The following is a 21,662-nucleotide window of genomic DNA, read 5'->3' on the forward strand; positions in this document are numbered from 1 at the left end:
TGGGGTGGCAGCCCTGTAGGTTGAGGGCATCACTCCCAACTCCTGCTCTGCCTCGGGGACACCATGAACTGTCACCTCTCAGAGATGCTTTCCTCACAAATCCATCACTGGCTCACACTGTTCTTCCACGTCGTATCAGCAACTGTCCTACGGGGCGTGCTTCGGGGAAGGGGCCCCTAGGAAGCTGACCGAGAGGGTTTAATGAAGGAACAGCCGAGAGGGGCCGGGGCAGAGATCCACATGGGAGGCAAGCACCAGGGCTGGTCCCAGCCACACTGCTGCCACTCCTGTCCCTGGGGAATAGATAGCCCAGCCTCTCCCCACCCCCCAGTCTCCTGTCATATCCTCCTGTGGCCAAACCCCACTGGAGGCTGGAGGCTGGAGGCTGGAGGCTGGAGGCCGAGGCCAGGGGGCCAGGTTGCTGCAGTGCTCAGAGGGGGTCTGGGGATGAGAAAGCTCACCCTGGTCCTACCAGTCCCTGCCGGGCTCCTGACCTCAATGTCCTGGAGGGGCGGGTCCCAGGCTGGGCCGCTGAGGGCATGAAGTGCTGGCTGAGGGGCAAGCAGGCTGCGTCTGCCTCCAAGGGGTTTTTCATAAAGTCGTTTGGAGCCATTATATAGGCTGGCAGGGCTCCAGGCCCAGGTACCCTTCTGGGGTTTCCTGAGGCTCTTCCGGGGCTGCCCTCTGGCCTATCGGTGGAACGTCAGCCCTGCCATCCCCCACGCCACCCCCCCCAGACCGTGTGCATCCCCTCGGTCCGCCTGATGCCCTTCCTCCATCCTCTGCCTGGTGTCCCTCCAGGCCTGTATGGCTACCATGTTTCAGTGTGTGCACTTCTGGGGCTGGAAGGCCCTGGAGAGCAGCTGGGGCCGAAGGGACAGCAGTACGGCCGATGAGATGACCGTTTTCCAGACAACGCTGTGCTCCATTCTGGTGAGGAAGTGGAGGGCCATGGGCCTGTTGGAGGTTGGCTGCTCTGGGGCTTGGGGCTTAGGGTCACGGCTGCCACAGTTTTCCGATCCTGTGCTCACCTTCTGGACGTGAAGCATCAAGACCAGCACCGTCCAATAGAGCCAGAATGCAAGCCACATACCCGTCTGTTTTCTGGTAGCTACGTTAAGAAAAGTGAAAGAGGAGAAACCAAATTGAATAGATCTTACTCAACCCGATGGGTCCAAACCATTGTCATTTCAACATGTAATCAACGTACAAATTATTCACGTGATATTTTACATTTTTGAGTTTCTGTCATCAAAATGCAGGAGGCTCTTCATACTTAATTCAAACTAGTCACATTTTAAGTGCTCAGGGACCCCCTGTGGCCAATGGCCACGGTATTGGACAGCCATGCAGTTTGTAGACAATGTAATCTCTTCCCTGGGTCAGACAGAATGTAAAAGGGGTCTGGAGGTCGTTAAGTTGTCCAGCTACTAATTTGCTGTGTGATGCTGGGATGGGCACTTGCCCTCTCTGGGCAGACCCTTCCGCATCCGACAGATGGGAACACACTCTGTGAGCAGCCAGTCTCTAGGACCTCATCCTCCATGGCTCTGTTCATCCTTTGTCTCTTGCAGACTCAGAAAAAGCCTGCCGTGCTCTATAGCTTCTTGCTGGAAACAATGACCTACGTTCATAGTAACTTGTCAAGGATCAGAATTGCTGCCTGCAACCTGGCAGGTGAGTGAGCGGATGTCTCCTGACGAGGGAGGGACATGGAGGGCCGGACTGGGGACAGGGACAGGCGGCAGGGCAGGGGCCAGACTCAGTGGAAGTCCCCTTCTCTGCGTCCTCTCCCACTTTGCTTCCCACCGGCCTGATTCTCTATCAAGCACGGGCAGCGGAGTCCTAAACAGGTCTCGGAAGGTAAAACAGACTCTCTGCTAAAACAGGCCCCCTATTTGTGCGATGAGCATTTCGCCGGCTCTCATTGTAGGAACTATTATGAAGCAGATGTCTGCTCATCGCCTGAGAAAACTGGACTTTCCGGCATTACGGAACTGTAAGTGGCAGAGACTCAATTATCCTGAGCCCACTAACCTCATTCGGGGAGCTTAGAGAAACCCCCCGGGCAGAGCCAGCCGGCCGTTCCCCGTGTAATCGGGGCACAAGCCTGCAGACGGCTTTCCAGGAAGACAGCTATCTGGGCGTGGAGTCCTTTCGTTCCCTCTGCCCTCTGCCTGCCTCCCCGTCACAAATATTGACGAGATGTTTCCACCCTGATTCCTTCCACTGATCCACACAGCGCTCGGGTTCTGTGGGTGATCTTCCTGTCCCTGGGAGAGAAGTCATGGAAGGCCCGGATGGGGGGACGTGTGTGCACGCACAGCTGCACCTGCCGTCCTCTGGCTGCACACACAGGGGCTCCCCGTCTGCAGTCCACGGGAGCCCCGTGCTGCACGGGCGGCTCTGGGGGGCCCTTCCACGTGCTCAGCTGCCCAGGGCGGAGGGCGCGGCTGTGCCGGGGCCTGATTCTCTCCCGTCTGTGCTCGCTCTCAGCTCTCCAGGAGCTGCAGCTGGACTCGGATCCTGGGGTCCGGAGGGCAGCCCTGGAGACTCTCAAGATCTTGGATACGTGTAGCCAGCACCCGCTTTTGGCTTCACCCGGAGGATTTTGCTAGGGGGTTCGAATGTAAAGTGTAAACTGCGTCCTCGGAGCGCCCAACCGCGCCGACCGCAGCGACGCAGATGTTTTTAATTTAGTTTGTTACGCAAAGCATTGTTCTAAAACAATCAGCATCCCTTTCTCTCCTCGCCTTGAAATAAACCTCCATGGCCATCGGGAGTGCAGATTTCTGACTGTGAGGTGACAACATCCCGGAGCCAAGACAGTGGGGCAGAGGGAGAATTGTGTCCCAATGGGGCTGTTTCATTCCCGCCTCCCCGGAGTGTGCAAGGGTCCAACGGCCCCCTCAGCCCAGAGGGTCTGAAGCCACCGTGGTGCACTCCGCTGCCGGGCGCTGTGCCAGGCAGCGAGGGGAGGCGGGCTGCTGTCCAGCCTCTGCCCCCCAGGACCCGACCCTTGACGGAAAAGAGGGTCTGGGCCGGGGACTGTGGTAGGTATCTAGCAAGGAGGGCGGCAGCCAGGGTGCAGGGGTGGGGGGAGTGGCCACCAGCCTGGGGATGACGGGGGTGGGGAGGGGGTGTCTTGGGGAAGTGACACTACCTCAGGCCTGCCCTCACTCTTCCCGTCACGGGGCCTGACAGGACAGGCTGGGACAGGGACCCAGCGGGGCCTGGAACAGAATCGGGCTGAGGCTCAAAAAGGAGAAATGATGGCCGTGTCCAAGAAAGAGCAGGGGAGAGGGGAGGGGAGCAGGGGAGGTTTCCGGACGCTCAGGCCAGCAGCAGGGTCGCCTGTGGTTGTCTCCTGAGCAGTAACGGTGGGACTGCCGGGCCTTTGCACCGACTGCCAAAGCCAGCCACCACCCTGGGCCCGCCGGCGGGAGAGCGCTGCGGGGCAAAGACCATCCGCGCGCCCAAGGCTTCCCGGGGACGGTGGTTTTCCCGTTGTTTCGTGGCTCCCGTGGGATAGCGAAGGTGCTTCCTGCCAAGCGCTGAGGAGTGTCGCTGCCGACAGACCCGAATACCACAGATTCGGGCGGGAACGGACATGTCACTGGGTGCGGGTGCCAAGGAAAGAGCGACGGCGGCGCACAACCAGCTTCACCCCTTCGTAGCCATGCAGAACATCTCCAGATGGTTCGTAGACCTAAATTTGAAAAGCAAAGATGCAGGACGAAAGTATTTCTACTCCTGAGACTAGGTTTTCTTTAAAAAGTGAAGAGCAGAAGCCAGAAAAAATAAAAGGATGAAACTACTTGACTCTGTTAACAAACTGTAACTTCTGTACGAGAAGAAGCCGTAAAGTTAAATGACACATCAGAGATGGAAGAAGTTACCGGCAATTTAGACAAAACTAGGTTGGCTTGTATAACTGGATCGTCACCCAGGATACACCCAGATCAGTAGGAAACAAAGCAAATGAGAGTCCGGAGAGGACACTCGAAAAGCCAGTACCCCAGAAACGCACACTGCAGTATGTTTCACGCCCCCCCCCCACCCCGGGAGTGGCGCCCACTGGCGGCACTAATACGGGACACGGGACCTCTTCTATGACTGGACAGAGCGCCAACTGCGATAGCCATTTGGGAAAGCGATTTGGCAATAAGCAGGGAAGTTGAAGACACACGCATCCACGACGTCCGCCACCGGTGAGCCCACGCACGCACTCGAGCACCGCGGCTGCGCGCGTCCTTAGCGGCAGGCACCCGGCAGGACCGTGGAGGAAACCAGCTACCTAGACCCTCGAAACACAAGACACCCGCGCCCATCGGCTCCTGTCAAGTGCAAACAGCTCTCGTGAAGCCCAGTTGCGGAGTATGTGCAGCACTCAACTCTGCACGTGGTAGCAGCACAGACCACCCCGGGGTCTACGGCGTCCTGTACCGGCAGAGCCTGAGAATTGCCCGAGACCCGTGCCTGAGCTCTTCTACCTGCCGTCTTCCCCTGACGTTCCAGCCTGCCCGGCGGCGGGGCCTGGCTAGGCCAGAGAACAGCAGCACAGGCCTGGATTGGTAGCAGGAGGTGTGTGTCGGCGGGGGGCGGGGGTGGTGTGAGCAAATGCTCTGCTGGGGACGCTGTGTGGCTGCAAGGTTTGGGACCATCCCAGGACTGTCTGAATACAGCACATTTTCAGCTACAAATATTAGGGTGTTGGGAGTTACTTTTCAGGGGTGAGTTAATGTTTCAATTTGCTATCTGCTACTATGGAAGAGACCAAGTTCCTGGCCTTAAACCATCATATCTGGGGCTTACACGGGTTTTAGAGCAAACAAGTTTCTCTTAACGACCGGGCATGGAGAGCTTTCTGAGGACATGTCTAGATTTAAAAAAGAACACCTGGGGAAAATAGGCCTAGAAAGGACCACATGAAAAATTTTAATTGAGCAACTTTATTCAAATAATTTCTATACTAAGAACTCAGAGTCATTTTAATGGGATCAGTTTCACTGAAATTTGCTTTGAAGGGCAGATAAGTGAAGCCAGTTCTCACATATTCTTGAGGATTAAAAACACACGTGCACACACACACGCAGAGTAAGGGGGAAGAGGGACAAACTCTTAAAAATAACTTGGCTATACATCTTCAGCTTTCGACTTTTCTAATACAAAGTCACTTTTCTGTTCCATCTTGAAAGATGTGTTCTTTCCTTTAGAAAAAAAAAAAAGACAAGGGAAATGATTTCAGTAAAATTCCACTAGAATTCCCGAGCCACCAGAAGCTTAACTGTTTTGTATTTATTCTACTGTATATATACAAGCATTCGTGTGTCCACTGTAGAAAATGCCAGCATGCTTCATCAACACTGTCAAGGACGTAAAAAACCCACCCGAGGGTAACTCCCCTCCCGGCAGCAGCGCCACCTGGTGGTCCCGCCCGTAGGCTTCAACTCCAGGCCTGGCCTCCTGGCCTGGGTGGAACCAGGAGCTGGGAGGCTTCAGCTACATTCCCTCATTTATACAATAAGAGACAGAACCTGCCTGTCTGGGGATTAAGGAGGGAGCGTGTGAGAAGCTTCTACATGGCCTGGCACCCAGAAAGGGATCATACGTCGGCCATTAACATTCCTTCTAGTCACAGCTTGTGAAGATTTGGTCCCTGTCCTCAAGACATTTATAATTTAAGTAGGAAAAGAAGAAAAATGTGGAAAATGGTTAAGTATGTTCATATCACAGTTTTAAGACGAAACCCTCCAGGGGGCAGCCACCAAGACTTATCAAATTCCAGGGGAGCCGGCCCCACAGAGGGCAGAGTCCTCCTCCGGGTGCCCACTGCCCGGCACAGGGCATCACTCATGGCTGTGACCTTGGCGGGCCATCCCCTGCTCCATGGGCCCTCGCTGGGCAGGTGAACGAGGGGAGACTGCCAGGCGTCGAGAAGGTGGATCTCCTGAGGTGGGAGGGGTGGGTCAGGTGCAGCCGAGGTGGAAGAGGGTAGGCGGAGCGACCCCACTGAACTCCAGGGGCTGAGTCAGCAGGTGGCTTGACCCGCCAGCAAATCTGGGGACGAGGTGGGAAGAGCCACAGAGGCGAGGCTGAGGGGTAGGAAGAGGCAGAGGACGGGTCAGGAGGAACACCGCTTGAGCAGGTGCAGGCTTGGACCAGTGGGGCTGGCTCTCACTCGAGGAGCTGCTCTCGGTGACAACCCCCTCTCGGCTGAGAAGGAAGTCATCCTGGGAGGTCATCCTGAGAGGTCGCGTGGGCGCTTCGCTCTCAATTCTCCTTGGAGTGCGCCTGCCGTGATCCCCGAAAGCCTCTGCCCCACAGAACTCACAATATGGCTCCGACTTCCCTGCTGGTGGTCTGGTCCGAGATGGGCGCAGGCAAAGAGCCCGAGGCCCAGACGAAAGGGAAAGCCTCGTGCTATCAGGGAAAGAGCCACTGCCCCAGCAGACGGGGGGCCCTGCCCACAGTGGGGCCTCCTGGGGTGTGGGCCGCTGTCCTGGTCTGGCTGGGCCTGGCGGACCCCTCCCTTTTTGCTCCAGCTCCACGTCTGGCCTCACCTAAGGTCCCTGACCTCAACCCTTGCCCAGAAAGACCCATCACAACGCAGGTCTGCTTAACCTGACGAAGGCTACCGCGTGGTTAAGGCCACGGGATGCGGCCGTCGGAGGCGCCGGTGGAGAGAGCGGCTTCCGTGGAGCACGAGCTCGATGGCAGGCCGAGGAGACAGGAGCAGCCGAAGGAAGTGGAAGCAGAAGGAAAAAGACCAGACCCCGATTCCGACCCGAGGAGTCGCGGGAGGAGCCAGCACTGGCCACCGCATGTGCTCACACAGGGAGGAGCAGTCCTCGCCGGCAGCCCGCCCCAGCCGCAGCCAGAGCCCTCGAAGGCTTCTGGAAATACCCTCCGAGAGGGGGGCCATTGGGTCGGACCGCTGAGAAGCGTGAGTGGACAAAGGCAGGGAAGGACCCGTGGGGTCACTCAGGGCTGGTGACAGAGACAACTCAGGGCTCATCTGAGAGGAACGCCCCTGTCCCTGGGACGGGATCACAGCGGGGAAAAGAGAACAGGGGATGTTAGGGCAGACGGGGTTCATCTGAACGGCCCCGAAGGGGGCGGCCCATCTGCCTGGGACAAGGAGGGAGGAGTAAGTTCTTTCCTTGGCCTCACCTGCCCACACCACCCCCACAGGAAACCCCAAATGTGTGCTCATTCAGAAGGGTCGCATTGCCCGAATCCCGGCCGGGGGACACCGAAGTGTGTGGTGGGAAGCCTGGTGCTCATGTGAAACGTTGGACAAGCCCCCGTGACTTGCCCCACCCCACCTCTGGCAGCTCGTCTCCTGGGAAAAGAGAAGGGCGCACGCACACTCCAACTTGACTTAAGTGGTCCGCACAAGCCAAACTGTGGGACGAGGTGGGATCCCCGCGCGGAGCACTGAGATCGTGGGCAGAGCAAGGGCGTGTGGCCCTCCCGCTCTGTCCCCGTTAAGCAACCCAGAAATAAGAGTAAAGTCAGTTGTGCTTTACGACAGCTGTTTTCTGAGTGAGACCAGGAGAGACTGGGAAGGACAGTTTGACAAGCACATACAGAACTCGCTAGCGAGGCTTTTTAGAAAAGTCTCCTAAACGCACTGTGGTGGGAAATGAGTAAAAGGTTCCCGGTAAGAACACTTACAGCCCGACCTTGGCGCATCTTACACACGAACATCTGGGTATAAATGCTCATTTCAGAGGAAGGGAAAGAATTTGGGAGGAAGTTTGGAAAGCGAACACAGAGGAAACCAACTGTAAAACACCCACGTTCAACCAACAGAAACGCACCTTCTTTTCCCAGGGGGGCTGCCGGGAGCCAGCCTGTCGCCCGGCCACGGGATGGCTCGGCCCACCACATGCGACGGATCCTGGGAACTGGCCCACTGTCCATACAGCGGGGAATCTGATAATCGGTGTCTCTTTGGAGGGGACTGGCGGCCCCTCCTGGCAGAGAGCACGAAGCACATAGACGGATGGGCCTCAAGTGTGGTCGAGCCCCGTGGACTTTCTATGCTCCACTGGGGTGATGCTGACAGCTTTGGGGGACCCTGGAAGCCAGAGTCCGGGTTTAATTTTTCCAAGGTGCGTCCTTTGGGACACTGAACTTCCACACTTGCTCTATCTGGAGATGTTCCGATACGTAAAGGTGCCAGGGTCCGCTGCGGTGACTGCGGGCAATACTTTTGATGAAGCTTGTCAAATTTTTCTTTTATTTCATTGTAACGATTCCTAACACAGCTCAGAGGCTCTGTGCCTGTTACTGAAGTAGCTTTGCTGGGTGATACGGACTTTCCAAGTATTCCAAGATTGCTTCCTTGAAAAAAAAGGTCAAGTCTCTGCTCCAAGCGGCGGGGGCTCTGCACGGAGCTGGTCTCTGAAAGCGAGGGAGGGGAACCCCTCTTGGGCAGGCCTCTCCCTGCTCCAACAGCTCGTTCACCCAGGTCTTCAAAAGCCTCACGGGACTGCTTAGCTTCTGCTCTGCTGAAAGGTCCGCTGAGCCTGCGGGTTTCTAAGCCCCGGGGGCCACGAGGGCTCGCTGGAGCAGCCCTGTACACGGCCACAGCCGAGGGCCCCGGGAGGGACGTCAGGCAGGGCTGCTTCCCGGGATTTGGGCAGTATTCCTGATGAAGCTTATCGAATTCCATTTCAATTTCCCTGTAACAATTCCCTCTCTTGCCAGGCAGTACTCTCGGTCTGGAAACGATCTTTACAGGAGAAATTAACCATTTTAGTGCCATAAGCCTATTTTCCTGCCCAAGAGGACGGATTGCACCGGCTCCTCCATAAGTCAGCGAAGAACGCCTCTGGGGCGTTAAACTCAACCCCCTGAGCCCCTCCCAACTTGGATTTAATTGGCGGATTTTGTGTTTGTTTACTTCGGGGAGAGCTTTTTCCAATTTTAAACCCGCCTTCTGGCCAGAAGCATCTAGTAAGTTCTCGCAATCTCTTAACGCTTCCCCATCCTTCAGCGGCTCAGACCAGGGTGGGAGTCTGTCCTGGGAACCCCTTCGCGAGGGCCCGCCCCCCCGGCAATGCGTCCTGTTCATTCTGTTCTTACACCTGTGCCGCCTCCTGGAGCTCCAGCTGTGAGCGATGAACGATGTTTTGGTGGAGATGATGCAGGACGGCTTTGCGCTCAGCAGCCGGCTCATGGAGTGCAGCATGCCCGCGTACAGGTCGCTGATTGTCACATCGCAGACGTCGTCGGCCTCGAAGGCTGGGCTGCTTGAGAAGCTGCTCCCCCCGGACTCCCGGAGAGAGAGACTGTTGCTTCTAGGCACGACGGCCAGGTCTGCCGAGCAGGGGCCTGAAGGACCGGGCTCCCCGGGACATGAAGCCGGCTTAACTGGGCCGCCAGGACTCCTTCCAGACACACGGCCATGGCCTCCTGGGGAAAAACAGACACAAGGTAAAGTGCCACCGTTCAAGACTGTCATCTGCAGAGACCACGGGAACTAAAGGGTGGATGGTGACAAAGCTTTTTTAAGCAATACAAAAAGGCAAGAAAAAAATTCCATAAAAATGTGGGGAGAGATTCTTCTTAGAGAGATTTCCTTCTAGCTATCAAACTTAAACTTCTACTCTCACCCAAACTTCCCCACCGGGGTCTTCCGTCCTTAGGTGATGGTGACACTGTTTACCTGCAGGGCTGGGGGTGGGGGAGACAGGACCCCGGATACACCTCCTCATGCAGATCTGACTTCCACATCGTGTGAAATGTCTCATGTATTTAAAAAATAAAATGAAACCAACGAGGATGGGGGAACGCTAAAAATGAAAACAGACCCAGAAAGCACTCTGGTGTGTATCAAACTGATGATAACGGGAAGAGGAAGAAGAATCCAAATCACTTTGAACGCCATACTTGGAACTCATTGCCTCAGTGGGATACTGTCTGAGGATCTAAGTGTTGCTTGGAACTCCAGAACCTTCTTTAGAAGGTTATGGAGCAAGTGGTAGCAGGGGCCATGACTCTGAAACGGCTCTGCGCCGCCCGACCAACCAGGCGAGCAGAGGGTTTTGGTGCTGGCGATCCCCGGGGGTGGGGGCGACCGTGGAGTCGGGGTTGAGGGCACGAAGAGCTTAAAACTGACAGCACCGGCTAGAGGACGTGGAAGCCAGTGAAGGACTCCTGCAGCCTACACGTGGGACAACTTGAGCAGAACGGTTTTGTTTTTTTTTTAAGTAAAACCACGTGGGGATAAAGGAGAGAACAAAATTCAGGAAAGAAGTGAGACAGTGCTTGGAAGAATGCCAGCAGGTGCTCCCGGGAGGAATGGTAGGACCCAGAGAGGGTGGGTTTGCAGCATGGACTCGGGCAGGAGTTGGGGCCCAACACCAAAACCACGGGGTGGGGAGGTCTGTGGGGAACCAGGCAATCTCAGAGGAGCACCCACAGACGACTCTGAGGAACAAGGAACCTGGAGGGTCCTCCCTTAGCTAAGTGCTCAGGCTCGAGCGTCACCAACAACAGGACAGAGTGACGGGACATCCTCAGAGAACACATCATCACCTATGCAGTATTTTTGCCAAAAATGTTTAACATGAACTTAACCTTGAGAAAGTCCAGAGAAGACCAAATTGAGGGACGTTCTGCAAACTACTGGCAGCCAAGACTATTCAGCAGAGTTGTGACAGAGATGGCCCAGGAGCTCCTGGCCTGCGGGGCCAGCTACACCCTATGCGGGGGTTTCCCTGTTCTTAGGAGACCTGCCAGCACTTAGCGACATACACGAACGCAGGTCGATGTACACGGTGCGTGGGCGTGGGTGCAGCGGGCGGAGAAGCAAATGCCACAACATGTGGACTGTTACATGTAAGCAAAGCATGTGTATCGCAGGAGTCCTGTGTTTCTGGAGATTGAAAGGTTTCACAACAGTGCGTCAGGATAAAGAGCTAATCAGCGTTAGCACGCCGGAGCGCCAGAGGAAAAAAGCAGTTCATTGGTTAAATATGAATAACCTACCTATTAAGCACTGGTCACAGTTTATGTCAATGAAACACGCACATAAGCAAAAGGGACATGGTTCGCGCAAAGTTTCTGTCACACTCACCGTGGGCAGACCTGGCAGGCGAGGCCAAGGAAGGGATCAGTGTCGCACAGGTGTCCTCTCCATCTCCGTCATCAGTACACTGAAATCAAAGCACATGATTTTAATATGTGTCGATAGGTGGGGGCATCCTAAGAGGTCCCCCACCGCCAGTGCTATGACCCGCAGATGGCGTGAGGAGCCACTCCGCCCCCACCACAGGCTCTGCGTCTAAGCTCCGCAGCAGACATGACAAGTGTCACCACCACTGTGGTGGCCGCGGCCTCCAGCAGACGTGGGAAGAGGTGCCTTAGTAAAACCGGGAGCTTGGTCCACGTGGTCCCCAGGGGAACCCCGAGAGGGCCACCGCCACCACCCATTTGTCACGGAGCGTGAACAAGAACCTGATTAACGGGCCTCAACGTGTCTCTAGGATTCAATGGTCAGAAGATGCTGGCGGGCAGCACGTTACCTCCGAACACCCTTCATCCCATAGCAGTGCGTCCACCTGGGTCAGGTATCTCCTCCTTAGCTCATTTTTCAGAGGGCTCCAAGGCACTGCAGGCTGACAGAGAAGAGAACCAGTATGCGTAAGAGCTTTTGGGTCTGGATGAGCTCTTGGGTTCTGGAACAAACGCACATCAGTAAACGAAGTTCCTCAAAGTCGCTTTTCGCTCCTTGCTGTAAGCGCAAAGCGGTCCAGACCCTCTGAAAAGCCCCCTGACCCAGAAGTCGAACTTTAGATAATTTACCCAGTGACAACCATCCAAAAGAAAGTAAAACAAGACAAACCATAGGAGCCTGTGGAGGTTTAGGACAGCATTACTACAACAGAAAATAATTTAAAACAATCTGAATATTCTTAGGTGAGTTCGGGACTCAACTATGAAAATCAGCCCCGATCAGTACATTTATAAGAAAAGATGTTCAGCATTTTGGCTCAGGAGGCAGGAACAGCCGCCTCTCCATTCCCCTTCTGCCACGTGCGGGGGAGAGGGCATCTCGACCTTCACTCCGCCTGCGAGTGGGAGGCAGAAGGGAGATAACACACGTTGTCCAGGGTGTTCCTTATTGCTCATCTGCCTCCCCTTTACTGCCGCCCCAACGTAATACTTCAGAAAGTACCCCTTCACCCCAGGGTCACTGCCCATTCCAGTTAGACACTAAAAAGTCACACATCGGGTATATGGGCAAACTCTGCATGAAAAGAGCCATTTTAGAGAAAACCCACATACTAGCTATTCCAGCATCTGACACTGGGGGCAGGAAAGACGCTCCACTTGACTAAGTTCTTTGTATTTTCTCGTGTATCCCAATGGAGGGAAGGTGAGATCAGATCCTGATGGGTGCAGAGGAGAGAGGTGATTTCTGGCACCACTGGGCCACTCTGGGAGTTAGAACAACAGCCTGATGATGTGACCTCGTGATGACATGGGCCTCCACGGGCTGACCTGGAAATACTTCCCAGAAACAACTTCCTTACGACATTGCCTCTTCGGGCAAAGGCCAGCTTAGAACCTAACTTTCAATATCGCGTGCTCGATCAAGGGTATGGGCACTCTGTGAATTGTGACTGTTCTATCTGCAGACGGAACATCATCCAAGACGTCTGGAAGTTCAGTAAACCGGGCTGGAACCGCGGGCAGTAACGGCTGCCGCATGCTAGACAGCAGCCCCTCGCTGCCTTGTGGGATCTGAAGGAGGACCAGAGACGTGAGGGGCGGTATCAGCAAAGAGCGAGCCTCGGATGAGCACAAGAAAGACACCGGAAATGGGGATGTGCCCTTGTATCCCCGAGCCCAGGCTTGGTCCCTTCATTACAACAGGCAGGGCTCACCATGAAGGAACCGGCAACCACATCTTCCTGATATAAAGATGTATCATCATCGCTTTTTGAATCTAAAAGCAAAAAAGGAAATCTCGATCAGCATTTTAAAGAAAGCTTGCATCTTCCTCCTAGGGACAGTTTTTGCATCACTACAGCATGTTCTAGAACGCTCCCTTCAACAGGGACATAGCCATCTGTTGCTGTCCTGATTACCAGTAATGCAACAAACCCATCAGAACAGCAATACGACCGGAGAAGCAGCTGGCATGCTTGCTTACCTTTTTTTTTTTTTTTTAAAGATTTTATTTTTTGAGAGAGAGAGAGAGAGTGTGTGTGTGTGTGTGCGTGTGTGTGCGTGCACAAGCAGGGGGTAGGGGTGAAGGGAAAGGGAGAAGCAGACTCCTTGCTGAGAGTAGAGCCCGATGTGGGGATGGATCCCAGGACCCCAAGATCATGACCTGAGCCGAAGGCAGATGCTTAACCGACTGAGCCACCCAGGCGCCCCTGGAGAAGCTTTCTATCTCCTCGAGTTCCTTCAATGGCCTCTGAGTTTAGGAGCTGAGTCGCTCTAGCCCTGCACTGTCCTAGTCTGTGATGATGTAAAGGTCCCTACCTGCTGTCTGGTATGTTAGCCACTGGCCACACGTGGCTGGTGAACACCTGGAATGTGGCTAATGAGGCTGGGAAACATAATGTTAAATTTTATTTAATTTTCAATTCATTTGAAAAGCCGCCAGCAACAAGGGCCACCATGCTGGACGGTGCAGCTCCGGGATAACGATTTCTAATGATTTCAAGCAGTCTAGAAACTCACGGACCTAAGGATTTGTGGAGTTAAAATCGGGATCAATGAGTAAACACCTTCATTAAGGTCTCTCTAGTTCTATTTGGAAAGACCAGCCAGTGTTCCCCAAAGGACTGAACCCATTTTACAGCCAGCCCAGAGCAGGCGAGGTGCCAGCGAGGGCGGGGCAGGGCGCGCAAAGGCTGTGGAAGACCGGGGCTGGCAGGAGACGTGGGTTCCGGACCAGTTACAAAGTCTAACATTACAGACATACAGTCTGGTTAACTGTTACCCATAGAAGAACTGGTGTAGAGAGCCTGGGTGAAAGTGGAGGTCTGTTCTGATCTGGGGGTCAGGGGGCTTCCTGAGGGCAGTGAAACACGGCAGGCGGGACAGGATTCTGCTCTTTATCCTCAGAGCAACAGGAAGCCACCGCAGTGCTTTGAGCAGAGAAGCAGTCTGACTGGATGGCGTGGTCACAGAGCTGGTACTGTGGGGGGTGCAGCGGGGCACGGGGGCAGAGCGGCACGAGGGACAGGGGAGGCAGAGGCAAGGAAGGTGACGTCTTGGGTAGGAGGGAGGGAGGGGCTGGGTTTCTGGCTCAGTCTACAGATGTGCTAGGGTGACCTTTTCAGTTTAGATGTGCCAAATTTAGACAAAGTATTCAAGAAGAGAGGCTGACAGGGTGAGGGGCTCTGACCAATCTCAAGCAAGGGCAACCAGTGGAGAGGGGAGGTGGGCTGGCAGGAGGGGCGGAGAAGGAAGAAAACCCACAGGGCACAGGGCCACCGGCGAATGCCAGGATTTCCAGAAGCTTCGAATGCTACCAAGAGGGCAAGGGGATAGAAGCCACGGAATGCCAATGGGAGTCAGCAACGGGGTGGCTGGGACCACTGAGAGTTACGCCGTCCAGATGGAGTCGGGAGCCAGCAGGGAGCTGGCAGAGTGCATGGCAGGTGCGAGCATGAGCAGCCCTACAAGCTGGGTTGTGAGGGGAAGCAGAACCAAGGCTAGGTGGCTAGAGGGGGGCACAGGGCGGAGGGGGTCCATCAACTATGCTCTGGGTGCTTGAGATGAAATCTGAGTGCATTCAACACTGACGGGCTACACCCAGGGCCGAGGGAGACCCCAAAGAGAGAAAGATGGTGGCGGTCGACAGATTCCCCAGAAAACAGGCTGGGTCTGGCTTTGGGTAGCAGGACTGGCCCGGGGCAGGAAAGGAGGCCCCTCTGAGAACAAGGAAGGAGGACAAGGTGACGCAGAGGCAGGAAGACGTCCCACAGAAGTCAGAAGTTCAAATACCGCCCTATGGAGAAATTCCTGAGATTAATTTTTTTAAGGGGGAGCAATAAGTTAAAAAAGGCACGGGAGGGTGTAAGTCCATTCTTCAAGAACGCCTGAGTGTTGTTTAGGTGTCAAGTACCACGGATGTAACTGAGCAAGACAGAAGGAGGTAGCAGGCACTTTAAGACGCTCTGGTTTTTAAAATAGCCTTGGAAAAAGTCCTAGTGAGGGATCTGGACTTTAAATGCTGTACCAGGGACCCGTGCCCCTGCCAACCCTGCCGCCTAGCACAGGGACACTCACCCACTGCCAGGACCCGTGTGCTGGGCACGGGAGGCGCCGGGCCTCTGGCGCTGGCTTCCGCGGAGCTGCCACCGCTCCTGCTGACCGTCTCCACCGGGGAGTCCTCAAAAGCACAGAAGTGGATCAAGACAGGCTCGATTCAGTAATAATGCACTTCAAAGCCACTGTCAAGTAACAACCCTACAATCCTTCCTTTAGCGTATGACAGAACAGGGTTTCACGCACTTCTCTTCTAGTACTTTCCCGCACAAAGGGCCTCGAGACTCCCCAGCGATTGTAAGGGTTCCCCTCAGAGAAGGACCAAGTTTCTTCCTCTGGGTGTGCCCTGGGCTACTGCTCTCAGAACCACTTGGACGGTGGGGGACAGGGCAGGGGACTCGAGGAGCAAAGGCGGGAATGCAGGGGCCAGAATGCGGCCCACGCGTGGCGGCCACATAAAACCCAAACACCACAGGACAGCCTGGTCACTAGATCAGCGGGTGGAACCCAGAAATCGGAGAGGCCCTGAGGGACCTTCTGTGATCTCATCTGTGACCCTGTGCGTGTGAGGCCAGCTCTCAGGGGCAATCAGCCGTCGTGACCAGGACTCACGCCGCGGGGGCAGCCAGCGGGCCGTGTGCCACTCTCTACAGCCTGGTCTCCACCCTTGGCCTCGCTAACCATCCTGACGAATACCATCGATGGGTTCTCAGGAGTAAAATCTGAGAATTCAAGACACCAGATTGGCTGCGGCATCTTAGGAACCCTGCCGCCTTGCGAAAACAGCAATGAGAACATGTGAGGCCCGTCCCTTCAGGGACGATCCTGACGCTACGTCGGGACCAGGGGGTTCGTGGCTGGCTGCGAACAGTGCGTGGGAACCGAATCCTGCCTTGGGGAGTGCCGCCCCTTTGTGTTTGGGTAAGGAGGGACTGAATCACCTAGAACAGATGGGAGGGACTAGGAGGGGCCTGTGGAGGAGCTGTTTCGTGGCTGCCGGGTCTGGACGGGAGGCAGAACTTGATCTGAGAACTAGGGGGAAGTGGAGCCATGGGCACTGACGACTGGCAGCTCTGGGGGCTACAAAGAGAACCCGGGCCTCGTGTTGGGACCAGACCAACAGGTCAACACACGCACAGCCTGCTGTGGCTTACTGCCCCCCGTGGCCTCGAGGCAGTCATCCCAGGGGTGCAGTGACCGGGGGGGGCACCTGAGTATCTGGTTGTCTGGGAAAAGGAGGCAGATTTGGGCACAATCACACATAGTAACTTTGGGGGGCTGCAGACGTCTGAATGGTCAGCACAGATGATGCCCAGTATTCTAATCCTAGGAGAGGAGCTTCGAATTCTATAGACCCCAGGCAGAGGCGCTCCTGCACTTCAAGCAAAAACTGTAAATAAATGTCCAGATGGAAACACGTGGCTACCCGGCCCATCCAAGCACCGGTCTGATCGTGGGCATCCCTATCACGCATAATTTAGAGTACGTATTCTTTGACCTAATAATCGCACTTCCTGGTATCTATTATGTAAGGCATAATATTGGCACTGGAAAGACACAAGGATGGTCCTCTGAGGGGTATTTATAACAGGGGCCTTATAAAGAAAGTTTCATGGGAACACAGCCAGGCCTACCCATTCACATATGGGATATGGGAGCCTTCCCCTCACAATACAGAACAGAGTAATTGTGACCACACAGCCAGCGAGGCCGAAAATACTTCTCACCTGGCCCTTCGGCGGAAGTGTGCCAATCCCAATTTCTAATAAAGGAAGGTGCAAACAGCTACATGCCTATCCTCCAGAGAAGTTTTTTAAAAAAGGTAACTGAATCATACAATGGAGGATGAAAAGAAATGTTCACAATGTATTTTGTGTGGAAAACAGAGCGTAAAAAACTTGTGTATTATGAACAGGAATTACATTATACTAAAATATCACTAGTGACTACAGAAGTCAGGTCGATTGTAATAGTTACATGTATTTCTAACATTTCGACAACTAAATGCATGATGTGTGTGATGAAAACAATCAGGAAGAAATTATATTTCTGAATTGCTGTTAATGGCTTGGGAATCCTAACCCTGACGTTTTCATTCTGGGGTACAGGCTTCTTGGCTGAGAAGCAGTCATTAAGGGGATACCGGATGTCCTTGCAAACATGACTATAGCAAGACTCCGTGGGTCTCCCAGCGGGAAGGTGAGCTATGTTGGCTCCTCCCATGAACATACCAGGCCGCCTGCCTGCTGCAGTGTCCGGGGATAAATTTGGGGAAAACCACACCTGGGCTTTGGAAGGTAGCTCCATGGGGGAAAGAAGTGTGATCCCATACCCTCGCCCTAGTCTCTTCCCCTTGCAGAAGAGAAAAGAGGCATGTTTCTTTCCTCAAAGGAACGGGGTCGGGTCTTTTCTGTAAGGACCCAACAAAGTAAGCTTGCAGCTGTGGCTGAAGCTGGGGCGGGAGCAGATTTTCCCCGCCGGCCCGTCCTGCACGTGGGGCTGCTGTCAAGAGCCCCTCAGCCTACAGCAGAGGAATTGCGGACAGCTCCTCCCGGTACCTGACAAGCAACACAAGCAAAGCTTCTCAGTAAATCCTTAGAGGAAAATGGGGTAGCTTGGGTGAGAAAGCCAGAGATCAGTAGCCCCATGGTGATCTCCGGAGGTTCCCGGCGTGGCCACAGCAGACTCACACCTTTATTCCCATCGATATTCCTGCACGGCAGCGTGTGTTGGTGATAAAATTTGACATTAAATACCTGGATGTGTCCTTTGTTTCTCTCCTTTACTAGTCCTCCGCCCCAAATTCTCAATCCTTCAGAAAAGAAATGAAATAAAAATTACCACTTACGCAATCCTGACCCCTGAATTTCTGCTCAGTGTATGTCAAAGAAAAGCAAAGGGACAGGCAAAAGAAAGATGTACACTGAAAGCAAGCCCGACTTCTGATATTCTGTTATTTTCATCTTTGTGAGGCTGAAGGTTTGTTTTTTTTAAATTTAGACAAAAAGCTGTCGTTAATGAAACTCTCCCATCTAGTAAGCAGCAGCTCGTCCAATTCTGTCCTCAAGCCACAGTGTTAAATGGGAACAAGCAACACACACAGGTCAAGTATTGTCCTCAAAATATATATACCGAGAGCAATCTACATTCTACATATAGACCGGAAGCACTGTTTGAGGGCAATCTCTCCACCCCGTGTAGAGTGCTTTCTGAGGGCAATCTATATGTACCCAGTAAGGCTGAGATTTGGGAACACTGAGATTCGGGAGTCCTGCCACTTACTAGTTAGCAGAACCTGGGCAAGAATACTTAATCTCTCCCTAATCCTCCGTGGGCCCCCAGGTAAATTCAAAGTGAGTAAGACAGGATCGTTGGCTTGAGATGGTTACTAAGGACGATACTGGCAGCGAACGTTTGCACGGTGCTCACCATGTTCCAGGCTCTATCCTAAACACTTCCTGTGTATACCATATTTAGAACTTACAACTCACTTCTACGGAACTCATGTAGAGTACTCATAACTCCCTGGGGGGTGGGGTAGGCACTCACCAAGTTCACTGTACAGATGGAGACACAGAGGCAAGAAGTAGGTCAAGTCACCAAGCCCAGGCCGCTCAGCCAAGTGGTGGGGCCAGGCTGTGAACCCAGGGGAGTGACTCTCTGTGCTCCTGACCACTGTGCCACGTGGCCTTTCCAGAACAAAGTGATGCTAAGCAAATGTGCTAAGTCAAGTCAATGCTTTGCTGGTGCGGCTAAGTGACATGGGGCTAGTTCCCTAACTTCTTTTGGCTGCATCCTAAGAACAGTACCTACCTCAAAGGGTTGTTGAGAATCAAAAACAGGAGACCTCAGAAGCATAGGGCACACAGTTAGCTGTCAACACATGTGGACAACTATGATTCCCCTACTGTCTTCAACATCATCAGTGTGGGAGTGTTAGCTACACTCTACACACCATGGTGTTGCTTTCAATTGGGAGTTCATGCCACAAGGTCAGCTAGCTCTAATCAGAAAGTAACCCCCCAGGCTAAACAACAGGTCAGCGGAACTGTGCTATCATCAGCCAGCAGCTCCTTAGATCTCCTGAATCCACACCCAGCATTGCTGCCAGAGGCCCCAGGAATCTGTGTTTTAACAAGCTCCCCGGGGGGCCTTGTTGCTCTAAGTGTGAGTGCCCTCAAGCTGTTTAGATGCTTCAACTACTGTTGTCCTCAAACTGGAGTCAGAGTGGGTTTCACGGGTGGAGTTAGTGGTGCTTTAGATATGCGGAGGGGCCAAAATATTCCAGACATGCCCATCCTTGCAGAAACAGTGCATAAGAACAGAGTGAAGCCTGCTGGTGACACCCTTAGGAATGACTCCTACATGGACGGCCCTGTGTTCTGCTCTCAGGTTAGATTTGTCATCGCCTGACACTACACTTGATCTTAGCCGAGAAAGGCCCAGAAGCAATTGTCATCACTCGACAGAAACCAGAAAGTAAGTGAAACCTGGAGCTGGCATATCTTAGCTTCTGTCTTCATGAACTTTTCACCCAAGGTGTGGCTGGCTCACCTAAAAATGGAGACAGCTAACAGTTTATTTAACTTCAGACGCTGATCCTATGAAACTTTTAGTGCCTGTCTGTCCAGTGCACAACAGAAATGGATGAGATTTGCCTTTACAAGTAAGTCAGAATGACCCAGTAATAAGTGAGTGGGTGGAACTGACCTCTTCACCTAGTTACCAAAGAGAATCCATGAGATTAAGTCAGCTTACAGCATCAACCACTAAACAGAATGGCTCCTTCTCCCTATATTCAGGTCAAGTTCCAAGTTCTCAGAACTTCAGGGTGAACAGTTAATACTCCAAGTCAAATAGGTCAAATAACAGTCAATAGGAGGGATTTGGGAGGGCTGGGCTCTGTTCCAAGAGCTCTACAAGCATGCTTATGTAACTTACAACACCCCATCAAATAACCCCTTTGACAGATGAAGAAACAGAGGCACAGTCTCCACTGTTAAAGCAACCAGACTAAGCTGACAGAGTAAGTGGCCAGGCAGGGGCATTTTGAACCAGCATGCATCTATGGGTCTGCAGAATTCTGTTTTATTAAGTAATTCTGCCAGAAATAAGTAATTTAAGTAATTTACAGGTTCAAGGGAACTAGTAATCTTTTACATTCCACTAGGTGAACAAAGTTTATTTTCATAAGAAAGCAGGGACAGCATTTCAAACTCTGGGAAGACACTACTCTTCACACTCTGAACTGTAAATATTCAGAAGGTGGGAATGACTCGTACCCTGGGGTGTCTCATAGGTCAGCGTGGACATCTGCACCAGCGGGGCATCCTCGAAGGGCTGGTTGTACTGCGGGAGAGACAGGGGTGTCCCTTCAGGTCCAAGGGCCACGAGGAGGCCCTGACCCGCCGGAGGAGGCACCAGCGCGAGGCTGGAAGTCTGGAGGACCCCCCCCCCCACCGACCTCCCTCCCTCTTGCCCCCCAACCACCTCCCCCCTCCACCCCAGACCCCCAATCCCGTCTCCCCAACCCGCTTCCTCCTCTCCACCCCCATCTCCCCTACCCTTCCTGCCCTGTTGGCCCCGCCGCCTCCATCCTTACCCCAGCCACCAACCCCGTTTTCTCCCTTTGGCCTCGCGCCCCGACTCCCCCACTCCAGCGGGCCTGTGGGGGGTGCCGCACCTTTTCTATCAGTCGCTGCATGTGCTTCTGGAAGCGGCGGCGGCTCTCCCGAAGCTGCCACAGCAGCGTATCCTCCCCCAGGAGCTGGTCCTCCATGGCTCCGAGACCCACACCCGACTCCAGCCGGAAGCACAACCGCAGCCCCTCTCGCGGCCCCTCCCGCGGCCCGGTTCAAATAGCGACTCCCGCCCTTTCTGCCTGCCCTTCCGACTGCCTATTGGCTGGTGCGGAGAGGCCGGGCGCTGATTGGGCCTTTCAAACGTAGCTTCGCATCTTACTCCCGGCCAATCCGCGCCCGAGTTTCCGGCCCCGCCCGGCCACCGCGCAAGGGCGAAAAGGAGGGGGGTGGGGTCTGTCACTGCGCCTGCGTTCGGAGGTGGCAGGTCGGCAGGTGCAGTGTCTGTTAATCGGCTGTGCTACGAGAATCCTGTGAAATACGTACGATTCTTCCGTTGTGCACCTGAAATGTCTGGGTGGCTTGCGGGGGCCGCCCCTCTCAGGGTCATGCGCAGGTAGGACCCCGGGGGTCCAAGAAAGACACCACCGAATTACCATTACAAAAGGAGGACAGCAAACATAAATATTTAAGAAGAAATAGCATAAATGTCACAGGATCCAAGAAAATACAATATTTTTATTAACGTCCTGGCGCATCTTTTTTCCCTACATAGTTTTGAGTGCTTACTCAGCCTCTTCATTGATACTAATTTTGTAGTATTGTCTCCAGAGATAA

At 53.9% G+C, this 21,662-nt stretch overlaps 2 protein-coding genes across 2 annotated transcripts in view; one reads left to right on the plus strand and one right to left on the minus strand.

Annotated features, from left to right (window-relative positions):
- Positions 1-2,640, plus strand: part of MROH2A (maestro heat like repeat family member 2A) — a 47,641-nt gene extending 45,001 nt beyond the window's left edge. The window contains exons 41-44 of the mRNA XM_057316113.1: positions 802-933; positions 1,575-1,677; positions 1,934-1,999; positions 2,497-2,640. Of these exons, the coding sequence (XP_057172096.1) occupies positions 802-933; positions 1,575-1,677; positions 1,934-1,999; positions 2,497-2,618 (423 nt within the window). The 3' untranslated portion in view covers positions 2,619-2,640. The remainder of the gene's footprint in view (positions 1-801; positions 934-1,574; positions 1,678-1,933; positions 2,000-2,496) is intronic.
- A 2,304-nt stretch (positions 2,641-4,944) lies between these two features.
- Positions 4,945-21,060, minus strand: HJURP (Holliday junction recognition protein). Its single transcript, XM_057305739.1, has 9 exons — positions 20,930-21,060; positions 20,529-20,595; positions 18,003-18,058; positions 15,268-15,370; positions 12,906-12,967; positions 11,541-11,633; positions 11,093-11,171; positions 7,827-9,426; positions 4,945-5,210 (listed from the first exon to the last, which is right to left on the minus strand). Exons 1-9 carry the CDS (start codon positions 21,023-21,025, stop codon positions 5,174-5,176), a joined length of 2,193 nt encoding a protein of 730 aa, XP_057161722.1. The 5' UTR covers positions 21,026-21,060; the 3' UTR covers positions 4,945-5,173.
- Between the last annotated feature and the right edge of the window lie 602 nt (positions 21,061-21,662).

Source organism: Ursus arctos, unplaced genomic scaffold (genome assembly GCF_023065955.2).
Source record: "Ursus arctos isolate Adak ecotype North America unplaced genomic scaffold, UrsArc2.0 scaffold_1, whole genome shotgun sequence".
NCBI classification, from domain to species: Eukaryota; Metazoa; Chordata; class Mammalia; order Carnivora; family Ursidae; genus Ursus; species Ursus arctos.